Here is a 14,206-nt window from a genome sequence, read left to right on the forward strand (position 1 = left end):
AATAAAATGCTCAAATAGCAGGTTTCAAGGTGGAAAAAACTAGCTCGATACATGAAAAATCAATGTGAAGAATTCTTATTTGTGTTTTATTATATCTTTTTACCTTAAATAATAGACTTCCCCTAAATATTTACTTAATTAAAAGTATTTTTGTCACTTTTTGGAAAAGGACCACAGAGAAGGACTTAAAACTTTGAGTGTTTTGGGAACCAGCCTCTGGACTTTGATGAAGTGACCAAGTGTGTTGAGAAGCAGCTAAATATTTCAGTAAACAACGAGACTTTGAGTCCGTGTTCACCTGGCATCTCCCTTTTTAACTGAGCCGCTGGTCAAGTTACGGCGCTGTTGAGGGAGGAGGAGAGGTTCCTGGTGGACATGCAGCTCCTGTTTGATCCCGTCAGTCTCTCCATGGTCTTGAGCCTGGTTTTAACTGTTTCTCACACACCAGAGTAGAGCCAGCAGTCAATATTCTCAAAGAAGTGTTGTCTCACTGTGTCAGGGTCGGGAAATCAACTGCAATGAAAACACTTATGGATATTCTTGCTGTTGGCGAGAAAGTGTAATGTTTTAAAGGTGTGAAACCTACTCATTATGAATGTAAACACTTAAGCAAGCAAAATATGAAGCGATAGAAAGTGTTGTTTTTTTCCCGTCCTGGATACAGTGGAGCAGCCTTCAGCCCTCCAAAGATAAACAAGATGTTTATTGTGGTTTCTTTTCACCTGGAGGACAACTCAATCGGAAACATTTGGATCCTAAACCCAGAAATTTGTACATGATGGTGGCGGTCATGTTGATAATTATGAGGTTGATGATACTGAAGGATTTTGAAGATGAAGATGAGGAACATAATACTTGTTGTTTTTTTAACTGATGCTTTTTTACAGGGTTTGGGAACATATTGTCATGTGATCCAGCAGGAAAGCACACATTTATATAACTTCTGACTCAAACTACCATAAAAATAGAATTTCTACCAGCAGGGTTGTGCAGTCCGATTATTCAGTGCATCTTTGCAGAGGAATTGCATGGATTGCCTACTTTAAAAAAAAACTATATATATATATATCTGATTGTCTTTCTCGAGATAAACTAAGCACTCTTTCTTATTATCTTCTTATAAACTCGCTCACTCTCATGTTGTCAGCAGAATGCAGCATGGCACATGATTAGCAGCAGTGAGTGACCCAGTGTCCTAAAAGGGTTCAAAGTGACAGAAAGCAGAAGGCAGAGATTTGTGAAAACGCCCGTTAGCCCTAAGTTGAAGTGACTAGCTTTGTATCCAGGCAACCATATGCACAACAAATCACGTGATCACAAGAGTTAAAAAAAATCTGTGGTAAAAGTTGTTATTATTTCGACTGTTATTGCACCCCAGAAGATTATCAGACACCCCCTACTAACCACACCTCCGTGTCTGGCTCCTCAGCTCATTGAGACTAGCACCCTGTGGATGTTTTCATTATATACCAAACACGCTCTCCAAATTTGACCGTCTGTTTAAGCCACAGATTTTCCCATGTCTACCTGTTGTTGTGCTGTGACACATCAGAGTCACTCCCCGTGTACAGTGTTGCCTGCTTTTTCAGTCCCTGAAGGGAAACTCAAACTTTATTCAGTTTGTATTTAAGATGTGAGTTGTTTCTAGCCTAACAAACCTGACTTGTAGATATTTTTCAAAGGTAAGAACGCTTAAACAATCATGAGGATGCTAAGAGACTTGTCAGTCTCATAACCACTGCAGAGATCAAGTGGAATAAGGCAGTTTTATTTTGCTGTTAACCACCAAATAAACTAGCTTAGCTAGTGACAGCTAGTTAGAAAATATCCAGGCCTGGAATATTCCAGGCTTTGATAATATATACATTGTACATTGTACATACATTATACATTGTATGTTACGTATCTAGTGGCCAGAGGGGCCGATGGCGCAATATGGCAGCCTCGCTTCTGTCAGTCTGCCCCAGGGCAGCTGTGGCTACAACTGTAGCTGCCTCCACCAGTGTGTGAATGTGAGAGTGAATGAATAGTGGTATTGTAAAGCGCTTTGAGGGGTCCCGAAAAGCACTATATAAATGCAATCCATTATTATTATTATTATTATTATTATTATTATTATTATTATTATTATTATTATTATTATTATTATTATTATTATTATTATGGATTGATTCTAGATACATAAAACATTTTGAAGACTAAAAGAGCCTTCATTGTCACTCTGTTGAAGAGATGCTGTATATTTCAACTTTGAACAAACAGTGTTACAATACTGTAGTATACAGTGTGTGCTGTAAAACACAAATACCTTCTGATGAGTTACCAAAAGTGATATGCAAGTAGCATGACCAGCTGATCCCAGTGCTGAGTGGGAGAGTTAATCAAGTTAGTGCTGCTGTGCAAACAGCAGTCTGTGTGCATGCTGCTAAAGAAAGTCTCTCCCACCAGCACTGCATCAGATTGATTTCTATTATTACTGTGATGCAGTGAGCCACTATTATTAGCTTTTTATGTTTTTACCTAGTGGATTTAAGAGGGCAAACAAAGTAAACAGAGTTCCATGTCAGCAATTTTTTTTCTGTTTTTTCCATGTTAGTCTTCTTTACTTCAATAATTATCTTCAAACTGCTTCTTGATGTGACCCCACATCAAGTAGAGAATATGTGACAAAGTAAATAAAAAACAGAGTAGCCCTTGAAACTGCCAGAATGCAGCCCAGCATGGTGTCTGTTCCCAAACCCTGCTGTTGTTGTAACCTTGCTTCTGCAAACCTGCAGCACTGTAAGTTTGTATTAAAACGAGACAGGTATGCAAACACCACCTTCATCTTCAAATCCTCCTTCTCGCTCTCCTCTTCTCCCACCTTCATCCCCTGCTTCTTCTTCCATTTCTCGTCCTTGTCTTCCTCGTTGGTCTCTGTAGCAACAATGACGATGAGGACCTGACTCCAGAGCAGAAGATGGAGAGAGAGAGGGAGCGAAGGATGGCCAACAACGCACGGGAGCGTCTTCGTGTCCGCGACATCAACGAGGCGTTCAAGGAGCTGGGCAGGATGGTCCAGCTGCACCTGAAGAGCGACAAACCTCAGACAAAGTTGCTGATCCTGCACCAGGCTGTGGCTGTCATCCTCAGTCTGGAACAACAAGTCCGAGGTTGGTTTCAAGTGAAGCACTGCATTACAGCACATACATTTGCCTTGTATGTATTTTAGGAAATAGAGTGGTAATAAAATATGGACAGAACTTCCAGATCTGAAAGCCAATGAGGAAGTCATTTAAACCTGTGTTAAAGTGTATTAGAAAACCTGCCTTCAGCTCGCTTGCTCTGTGATCTCAGTAATGATTTTCCTGATGAGTTTATGCTGTCATTGACTGTAATTTAATTTGTATAAAGCAGATAAGAAGTTTTAATTTATTCCTGTCACACAACCTGAAAATAAACAAATAAAACTGTCAGTGACCTTGAACCCTCTTCTTAAAAGATATAACTGCTTTCATATATATGTCTTATTCACAAAAAAAAGCATAAAAAACTACTAACTAACTAGAGGCCTTTTTGGAAAGAAACAGAACTGAAAACATGCTTGAAAATGGCTGTGTCTGAGAGAACTGTGTTACTTCTTGGTTTAAAAACAATATAAAAGAAATATGTTTTAAGCAGTTTACCATGATTGAATTAGGCTTCAACCATATCCCAGTTACAAATATAAGGTTTCTAAAAAAATCCCTGAGATATCCAGATGTTTCCGTCAGATAAAAGCACGATTTAAGCACTGACTTTAAACCTGCAGGTTTAGGTGATAACACATATACATGTAGTGTCCCAAGGTCTCCAGGAGAGGGCAGTAGTAGCACCTGTTGATTGTGTTCTTCTAGACCGTAGTTTTGGGTTCTTGCCATCAGTCTGTGGGGATCGATGAATCCAGCTGAAGGAGAAACCTCACTGAGTAACGGACATAAGAGAAAACACCTGAAAACCATTCTCTGTCTCCTTCTGTCCAGAGCGAAACCTGAACCCAAAGGCGGCCTGTCTGAAGCGCCGCGAGGAGGAGAAGGTCACCGTGACATCAGACGGGACTCCCCTCTCACTGGCCGCAGCGCACCACTCCGCCGCCGCCATGGGTGATGGGCCGAACCCCATGGGACAAATGTAAAACGCAGCAACATCTCCTCCCCCCTGAATGGTCAGAAGATTTCACTTATAAACTAATCTGCTGTTGTACCTTTAACTCAAACCAGAGAATCAGTCATTCAAAAAAACAGTGCAAAAATATAATTGAAAGAATCTCATCACAAATCACAAGCAGAAAAAACATGCATGCAGTGACGATAATTTAAGCTCAGTAGTGTGAAGTCAATTTTTGTGTTTTGGCTTTTAGTTAATAAATTGGAAGTTTCTGTTTTTAGGGCTGTCTCCACGCATGGCAAGTTATAATTTGTTCATCACATGCCTGCCATTCCTTCATGTGCTGTCTGTGTACTTTTTAACTATTTCAAGCATTACAATACAACATGAGAAATCTCTTTGTCCTCACACCACAACTAGAAATATAACATTAGTTTTAATGGGATCGATACAGTGAACTGGTCAACAATAAGATCACCATTTAAGATCTGCTGGTTTCCCAGAATAAAAGCTGTAAAATCTAATATGTCCACACTGAATCATCGATGTAATCACTCGATTTTATGAGCTTGAATTTTAAAACAAAATAATCAGGCTGAGATTGAAATAAATTGGTTCCTGAACTGCACTCACATATTTTTTATATTTTGGTTTTTATATTATTAATTTTCAGATGGCAAAAAGCAGAATTGTTGTTTAAAAGGTTACAACTTACACAGACAGCATGTGAATCAAATCTCCCATTATTTGACTGAATTTGAAGAACAGAGCATATTTAGGCTGACTAAAAACAGAAGCCAAGCACATGAGAGAGTTTCTGTCTGGTCTGGGTACACATTAACAACAGATTGGCAGTAAGTGCGATTTTTAATGTGTGATTGTGTGTTTGTCACTGTTTTTGAATTGGACTTGTGTCGTACAGTCACACTGCTTTTGTGTTTGCATGTTTTAATGTGTAAGTGAGCTTCTTTACTGATGTTCTGTATCCTTGAAGTAGTAAAGGTGTTTGATGAGGAGGAGGCGTCACCTAAGACAAAACCAGTTTCTCTGCAAAGAATTTGCAGTGAAGGAAATAAAATAACACCTTCACTAAATTATTTATACACTTCACCTTCTTAGCACAGTCATGACTCTGGTAACTTTAAGTGGGATGAACCAGATGCACCAAAACATTTATGGGTATTATTGTCAGTATATAGTATCTATCGTTGAATATAGTAGGATAAGAATACTTGCATGAATATATTAAACTCTGACTTCCTCCTTGTTTTACATTTCTGATCATTAACAATGAGTTGAGCTCCTTTGGCCTCTGTTTATTCCCAGTAAACTTTCCAATAAATTATGTAAAGAAAATGTATAATAACGTATTTATGAACTGGAAACTTGTTTCTATTAATTAAACTCTGACATCCAGAAGTCTGTATATAAAAAATCCCCCTCTTTGAGTGACATCTGTAAGTTTTCAAACATTTGTTGCTGCTCGGCAATAACTGCCGCTTCAAGGCACCACAACAGTTGCCTTTAAAAGAGTGATCTGAGAGGTCTGCAGTAGGAGGTTTGAGAGGAGATGGATAAATTTCTCAGTCAGGAGGATAAAGTTCACATTTTATGCACATTCATTTCCGTTTGAACTGCTTTTTACTTTCGCTTACTTCTTAGTAGACACCAAAATTACCTGGTTAGGTTAATAAAATTTCAACTTTGAGAGCATTAACCATTCCCACTGAAAGACTGCACTTTGGCATTGGGCTTAATGCCACGTGGCTATCGTGGCTCAAGAGTTGGCAGTTCGTCTTTTAATCGGAAGGTTGCCGGTTCGATCCCTGGCTCGGTCGTTGTGTCCTTGGGCAAGACACTTCACACGTTGCCTACTGGTGGTGGTCAGAGGGCCTGGTGGTGCCAGTGTCCGGCAGCCTCGCCTCTGTCAGAAGTGCCCCAGGGCAGCTGTGGCTACAATGTAGCTTGCCATCACCAGTGTGTGTGAATGGGTGGATGACTAGTACCATCAGTTTGTTGAATCACAATACTTGCACCTGATGCATAGCTTTAAGGTTGCAGCAGCTTTGACAAAACTGCAGTATTTGACATCCTGGGAATAAAAATTTCTGGGTGGTCCAGAATGAATCATATTAGTCATAATCATCAAAATATGTACTTTTACTAAAAGTAGTATTCTCTGGTCTTTCCTCTGATATCAGTATTGGCTTATTTGTCTGTTTTTTCCTTCATTGTCTCTCCAGGTCCAAGGTGCCAGAGTTCATCAAGATGATGAGTGACCACTTCCTCTGAAGGCATTTCCATGACAACCTGGCAATCGATCAAAACTGTTGTTGCTTCAGCCTGACCAATCAGTTTCTCTGGAACCCCAACCTGACCAATCAGATCAGCCTTTTTCTCTCCTCTCGTCTGTCGTCTCTGACCCTCCTCTTTGTCATCGTCTCCTTCTTCTGTCAAGAACACAAACTGCAGAGTCACGTTAGTTGCTTTCGTCACTTTGCATCTCCAGCTTAAGTGAACTGGATGCTTCTTTGCGGAGACCTAAAAAAAATGGCCGCTGTGACATGGCTGCTATGAAGCGGCAGCTTTTGACACAAAGTGACAGCAATGGACAAGTCTTTGGAATCACACCATCGAAGAAACTTCTTCTTGTGCTACATGTTTTATCAGCATTCCCAGTTTTAAAGAACAAAAGGGTTCTATATAAATATATATAGTATATATATATATAATTATATATATATATATATATGAGAAAAGGAAAAAATAATAAAAAATTTATACTGCACGCGGGCAGTGAGGAGGGAAGGGGTTGGGGAGGGATGTTCAGAATGACACAAAACATATCACAAAGTGTTTAAAGAGATTTTTTGTAACAAAAGCAACATTGCGCAGCTGTTGTTGAATGCAGCTCCAGCGCATCTCTGACTGAATGGCAATCTAACGCCACACTGTGGATGAAGCTGTGCCTGATCTCCTCTTGGATGCAAACCAGTCAGATAGATACACACGGAGAAACAAAGGAAACAAAACTAAGAAATGAACACAGGCTGCATACTCAGACACAAACAGTAAGCAAATTTCCAACTATAAATCAAAATGAAGAAAACATTAGGACACCAAATGTGTTGCAATCATGCAGCTTTTGAGAGGTGCTTGAATTGCTGACTGATTTTAATGAAAACTTTTGCCAATGCTTGACTATCAGAGGCATCTAGAAAGAAGCAGGGCCAACAAGAAGTTATGACTTCTTCCCTTTCTAATGCATTCCCTTACAAAGTGCAAACATTTGCATTGTCAGTGTAAAAGAACCTGAACATTAGTGCTCCTTGCTGGTGCACACATTGAGTTTTTGGAGACTGCAAACTCGTGTAAAGTTATTGTGTGAACACAAATCCAAAAGCCAGGATATTTGTACCCAAATGACCCGTGTGTATCTACTGGGAGGAAGAGAGTTCTTAAGGGAATCAATCACTGAATCAGTCAATCAGCGAGTGACTCCAGAGGGACTGGGGAATATTGATGAATTACAATGGATAGACAGAAAAGAAAAATGATGCAGAAATATGAAAACTGTACTGTTAAATGTGGCAGGAAGGAAAGGCTTTCATGGCATCCTCGTTTTAGATTGTTGTTGTGGGTTCAATTTACAGAAAGAGCTGTAGAGAAAACATTCTGAATCAGTCTTTTGTCAGCTATCCAATGACAAAGTTTGAGAGTGGTATCCAGACTGTTACTGAAATCGAAGGATTGCTGAACAGATGGTTGAGTGGACGGACAGATGACAGGAAAGATTTTTCAATTGACGAAGTGGTTTAGAGCTGGCCTGATCACTGGAGTGAATTCTATTCCATGATTAGCACATTCCCTGAAGGCCTGAACTCTGAGAGTTGGTATGAAGGGGATTAAAATCTAGAGGGAGAGAAAAGGAAAAGCAGAGAATCCACTGGTTTCAATGACTAATGACGCTGGAGGGGAAGTAAGGGAACAGTCATCAGGGCAAGGGGTGTATAATTCTTTTCAAGGGTGCAAGCAGCAGTTGTGAAACCATTCCCGTGTTTGAGTCATTTGATTCCCTCATTTCCTGATTGATCTTAGCCCTAAATATCTAACCCAGCCTCCAAATTCAGAGAGCTTGAGTAGGGGGGACTGTCCAATTGACACTTGCTGGCTGGGAACAACTCTGTGGCCTTGTGTGCATTTTGGCCTTTCGTCCATAGGCAAAAGTAGTTTTCACAACTTACCTTTTCCTATAAGGATAAAGACGTTAAGAAACTATTTGCAGTGCTGATGTGGCAGATAGGGAAAGCAGAGGTTTTGTGGCTTGTGACGTTAGTGCTTCCAATTGGCGTTTAGGGGTAGCCTGTTGGTTTGGCATGCATTTGACAGTGCTTCAGTTGTGGATGCTATCTTTTAAACAGTGTGGATGGGGTTGGGGGAGGGAGGAGGGGATGACAATGAAAAATTTAGCTGTTTTGCCAGACTTGGTGTTACATTGATGACTGCCAGCATTTTGAATAGCTTTTAGATTAGATCAGGAGGCCTGTTTGAAACAATGACCACCCAGATTCCCTGACTGGACCGGGGAAAACTGCACACCGAAGTAGCAGTTTTAGCACCTGGTCATGTTCCAACATAACAACTCTGTCACAGCACAGTTGGTGCTTCTGCACCAGAGAAACAAATATGAGCCGACTCTGGCTTGTATCTGCAACTACCAGAATGAGGAAGGTTTCAGGTTTTACTGGTTTTGTCTTTAGCCTTAGCTACAATTAGCTGCACTTAACAGCTTTGAACCTGTTAAGTGCAGCTAATTGCTGCTAATTCCAGTTTGAAAGTCCAACCAATAATATGTTACTTTACTCTGTACTCAAAGTGTGTTCAGTTCTATGCCATGTTTCTTGATTTGATAGTAGTAGATGATAAAAGGAAAAGGAACAGGAAAAATCATGATGTCGAAGGTTATGACCACCTAAGTGAGAATTGGAATTAGTAGATAAATCAAGGCTACTGAGAATATCTGCAAGAATTGTGGTGTAAGTCTGGAAGTCCCCCTTCACACCAGTTTGAACCACGGTTTGAACCCCTCTAAGTCCAGGCCTATGTTTAATCCCCAGTCCCAGTGCTCTGCTGACCCTAGCCTTATGAGCCCTGAACTAGAGTCTATAGCCCCTCTTCCCAGCCTCTTGCCCCACTTAAGCGGTCCCACAGATGCAATTTGAACATTCACACTTCTACCAATGTGCCTTTTTAGAGTTCATATCATTCGAGTTGCCAGAGGAGGACATTTACCTGGTCTTTTAATAGGATGCAAGCTTAGGGAAACCTGTTCTTAGTCGTTAGGTTCTATGCAGTCAGGTTTTTTACCAGACCTGGGAATTTAAAAAAAGCTAAAAAGGAAAAAAAAAAGTATTTTTTGGATAAAAAAAAAAACCTAAACTGTATTTAATGTACTGTACGCTTATATGTAAGTAGACAGCGTGTTCTGGCTTCAAGCCAATGGGACAGATGCTTGATTTAGCAAGACTACCCCTCATCCCAGTCCTCCCCATCCCCCAAAGTCCTCTATAACTCCAGCCCCACTTTCCTGTTCCGAGCCCCAACCCTGTTTCCACGGTGAACAACGCGTCTCTTCTTGTATTATAGCTTATCAGCTTTTTATCAATATTTGATCGGCTTGTCCATGAGCCAATGTAGTCTTCAGTACAAAGTGTGTGGTTGTATGTTGTTAAACTAATTTTCTTTTTTGTTCCCCCTCCCTCTCTCTTTCTCTCTCTTGCTCTCTTTTATAAGAAGAATCTTTTCTCTTATTACTTTTTTTTCTCTGTTCTGGTTTACATGTCTATTACAGAAAATGTAAAAAAACAAACAAAAAAAAAAACAAACACAAAAAAACACAATTCGCTATCTGGCAGCATTGTTAACTGTCGGTGGTCATTTTGACGTGGTTAAAATTCTACCCAATCAACAGGAAGGCACGGAAACTGGAAAAGAATCTATTTGAATAAATCAATCTATATATAAATGTACAAAAAATATATACAATATATAACGAGGGTGCCGTTTTCTGTTATTTTTTTAATTTTCCGTTGCAAAGGGAGTGTTTGCTTGGCAAGGAGTTCTTTTCTCAAAGACTGAACTGGCGGAAGTTGGCGAGGCCCCTCAGTGTTATAAATTTTCAACTGACTTCGTTGTATTCTCCGTTGTTGCCACCCTCTGACTAGTACGGCACCCTGCGCAGGACAAAATGGGACCGGAGTTCCATCAACTCCATTCACTGCTATCTATCCAAGGCAACAACAACACACAGACATTTGTAAATTGTATGCAACAAAATGGCAAACTTTACCATTATTTTGAAATTGTGTATGTAAAAGTTATATTTTTACATGTAGACTGTTGTTATTTTGTGTTTTAGAAATATGTTGTATTGGTTTTTTTCTTTTGTTAAAAGATGAAAAAGTAAAATTCAGTGTGTGTTGAAAAAATGTGTCACATTGAAAATGTAGTGAGGTCAAAAGTTCAGAAATCAGTTTTTTTTATTATTATTTTTCAATATTATGTTTATATCTGTGGGGGGCATTTTTGAGGGTTAGAGGGAGGAATCAGAAATCATGAAAGGGATATGACATTAATTCTCCATGCCTCATGACATTACATTTTTAATTGTATTTTTTCGCAGAGATGTGTGTAAATAGCCATCAGCCATTTTCTGTGGGGTGAAGATTTGCCAGTGAGACACGATGATCATGATGATGAACTTGTTTTGATTTTTCAGTGCGGTCGTTTATCTACTAATTCCGTAGCCAGGTGCCAAGTTTTTGTTTCGATCAGTGGTGCTCTGTACTGTTTGTGGTTTTGGTTGGCAACATCTGAAGTGTAACTCAAACTGTCGTCTCCGCTTGCACCAAGCATTACTTGCGCGATTTAAGGATTTTTTTTTTTTATTTCTTAAAAAATAAAAATTCAAATTTTTGCAATAACAAAAGAATTGAAAATCTGAAACATAAGCAATGATGAAATCTTGACTGAGGTACCCAAAGAGTGTTTACAAATGCATTGATTTTGTCGCCAGGTTGCAAGCCAGCTCTGACTGCTGTGCATTTATTTTCCTTATGATGGCATATAAATATGGATGGAAAAAAAAGATCCTCAACACCTGATTCAAGATTAACGGGAACATTTTGTTTAGAGATTGGAGCTTTGCTAAAGCTCCGGTTAGACGGGGCTAAAGACTGGTTGGCAATTCCCTGGCAACCACAGATCACTAAGAAAAAATGTGTATTCCCCAACCAGTTGAGAGTGGTTGCTCAAGAGTTTTTGCATTTGCTAGGGAAAACTGGTTGCAAAGAGCTTTATGGTGTTGCACTGAAAGCCTTGTAATTGCGTTGGTTGCTAGCAGATTACAGTGGTAGTTGTAGTTCACATGATCCGAGATGTGGACTCACCAGCTACTTGCCCAATGGTAGTAAAACTGTGGAAAGTGCAATGCAAACAACAGCTATGTGAATTTATAGTAAAAGTTGAGCATTTTGGAAAAATAATGTTGGCTGCAGAGGTTAAGCATAACTTTTGCAAGTTTCACTATGATTTGTCCACATCATCCATGCAAATTGCAGACAACCATGACAATCTATTCAGGTCAGTTGAATTTTATTTATATTGCACCAAATCACAACAACAGTTGAGTCAAGGCACTGTAGCGACTGAAGCAATCATAAGGAGTTTTTTTTGTACAGCGCCCTCTTTGCGATCAGTTGTAATTAACAGCTGTCAGCAACCACTTTGCTTATCGACCAGAGGTTGCCAGGTTGCCAACCAGACTTTGAGGCCAGTGTGACTGAGGCCTAATATAAAAAAGCAGGTCATCAGCAAATAATCGTATCAGCTATTTCCCCAAAAAGAACTCAGATGATGTGCAAGGCAGTTTCAGTCATTTGTTTCTAGTGTTTGCCATTGAAATTGAGCTTTTTGTCAGCAGGAAAAGCTACTCAGAATTGGACCTAGGTTAAACACAAGGATTGAATCTGTCAGTGCAAGTGCTACATGTATTTTTTAAGTAATGTTATTTTTGCGATGCTTCATTTCATATTTTCTCTTTGTTGTATAATCAAGTCATCTCCAGAATTACAGTACCTTCATTTTTTGTTACCCCTGGTGTTCTTATTAGCCAAAATGTTAACATTTTTGTTTCTTTTTCCTCCTTGTTGTACATACACACCTCATTTCTCTTTTTCAGTGACTGTGCCATGAGCTTTGTAATCTGTTACTCTGTACCAGTTTTACTGCAATAATGAGTTGAATTCAAAATGGCCACTCCTGTCCTTTGTTTTTCCAGGAAACTTTTTTCTATTTTCTCACAACTCTAAGGCTAAGCGAGCATTTGGGTATATTCCACAGATGAGCACTTGCCAAAATCAGTAGCACAATAAATTTGGTATATTTATATAATAGAAAAGAGCAGTTTCAAAAGAATTTTAAAAAAATATACTCAACATTTTTCCAGAGAACTTCCTGCATAACTTATCATAAATGAAAATAGTAAATGAACAATCAGTTTTTCCACTGCCAGAAAGAGTACACTTATAATTCCTCACAATATTTATGATAATTTCTTTATGCTGTCTTATCAGTTTCATATACATAAATCAGTGTAGTTGTCTTACTAAACCCACACTAGTATTTTAGCTGGTTGTGTTGTGCTGATGAAGGCACATAAAGGTTATTTCACATTTCAATAGGGCCTATATGAAGAAAAAGAGCACACAGCCAAGAGATTTTCTAATTTCTGAGACAATCTGAAGTAAATCTCTTTCAGGCAGCGATACTATGAGAAGAAAATCAAAAGATTTCTGTCAATTCCAGATTATTTGCTCATAGTTGAAATCACTGATGTTAAGTGCCAACTAACCATTCCTAGCACACATTTTCACACATATCCAGTAAGAAGATGGTTATCGATTTTATCTTTGTGCATCCAAAGTGTTACCAGGTGTATGATAGTTATTGTATTTGTACAATAAGTTAGCTCTTTGTACAATGTACAATCAATAATTCTAAAAAACCCTAAATGTATGATCATTTTGATGTCATAGTGTCATCATCTTTTTTTCCATAAGAGTAAAATGTTACAGAACTAATTTGGAAACAGTCTGATTTTTTATCTCCAGCGGTCATCACTCAAAGCTTTTTCGTATGTCACAAGTTACTTTTGTTGAACACAGCTGTCCTCAAGTTGTATTCGATAAGGTTTATGGTACAAAATTAATGACCTATTTGCTTATGTGCCAGGATGCTGAGTTTGTCCTGCAACCTAAAAAAAGCAATCCAGTGCATTTGTTACCGTGAATAATGAACTACAGCTTTAAACATCTTTTAATTCATAGACACTCAAATTACATTTTGGGGGTTTTAATGTATGGAAGTTACCCTCTGAAATAAAGTAATTGTGTAGTGTTAAAATTATTCATACCTACGGAGTTTTGGCTACAGAAAAACCTTAACCTAGCTTAGCATAAAGAATAGAGTAGCACCATCAAAACTTACACCTTCTACCATTTTAAAGTTAGCTAGCTATCTGGTTACAATTACAGCTGAGTCAGCCAGTGTTTGCTGATAGCAGTCATGACCTTGCTCAAACCTGATGACCTCACTAAACGGACAGGACTTTTGACAAGCTGGATACAAGCAGTAGCTGCAGGTCAACAAACAATTCTTAATGCTAACTACTGCAGAAACCACAATGTCCTAATTTAACATTCCTATTGCTACACCTGCCTAATAAACACAACACAACCCAATGCTGAAGACATAATGAACATTATATCTGGGTGTCAGATAGTGCCATATATTTACCACCAGGCATGTGGAGAAATGTTTATTTGGGTGAAATATGCATTTAGAAAGAGCTTGGAGTTTATTGATAACTAACTCAGACCACACTTATATTTGCAATTCTCCACCAAAAACAACTGCAGTTAATTTATTTTTACCTGAGCCAAGTCATTATTCTAATTTACTACTTTGGTAGTAGACTGTCTATATAGACATTAAATTAAAATGTAATTTCTTTGGGTCAAAA

The 14,206-nt window shown here is 38.8% G+C and overlaps 1 protein-coding gene across 6 annotated transcripts in view; it reads left to right on the forward strand.

Annotated features, from left to right (window-relative positions):
- The window catches only part of tcf4 (transcription factor 4), a 241,975-nt gene extending 228,710 nt beyond the window's left edge, over positions 1–13,265 (forward strand). For 5 of the 6 annotated variants that reach the window (XM_035915060.2, XM_035915066.2, XM_087843490.1 and 2 more), the window contains 3 exons: positions 2,923–3,152; positions 4,002–4,149; positions 6,369–13,265. In XM_035915060.2, the coding sequence (XP_035770953.1) occupies positions 2,923–3,152; positions 4,002–4,149; positions 6,369–6,417 (427 nt within the window). In that variant the 3' untranslated portion in view covers positions 6,418–13,265. Of the gene's footprint in view, positions 1–2,922; positions 3,153–4,001; positions 4,184–6,368 lie in introns of all 6 variants that reach the window. The other variant, XM_006782080.3, reaches the window with a different exon arrangement.
- Positions 13,266–14,206: the final 941 nt, after the last annotated feature.

This window comes from Neolamprologus brichardi, chromosome 7 (assembly GCF_056152115.1).
Source record: "Neolamprologus brichardi isolate AB-2024 chromosome 7, ASM5615211v1, whole genome shotgun sequence".
Taxonomy (NCBI): domain Eukaryota; kingdom Metazoa; phylum Chordata; class Actinopteri; order Cichliformes; family Cichlidae; genus Neolamprologus; species Neolamprologus brichardi.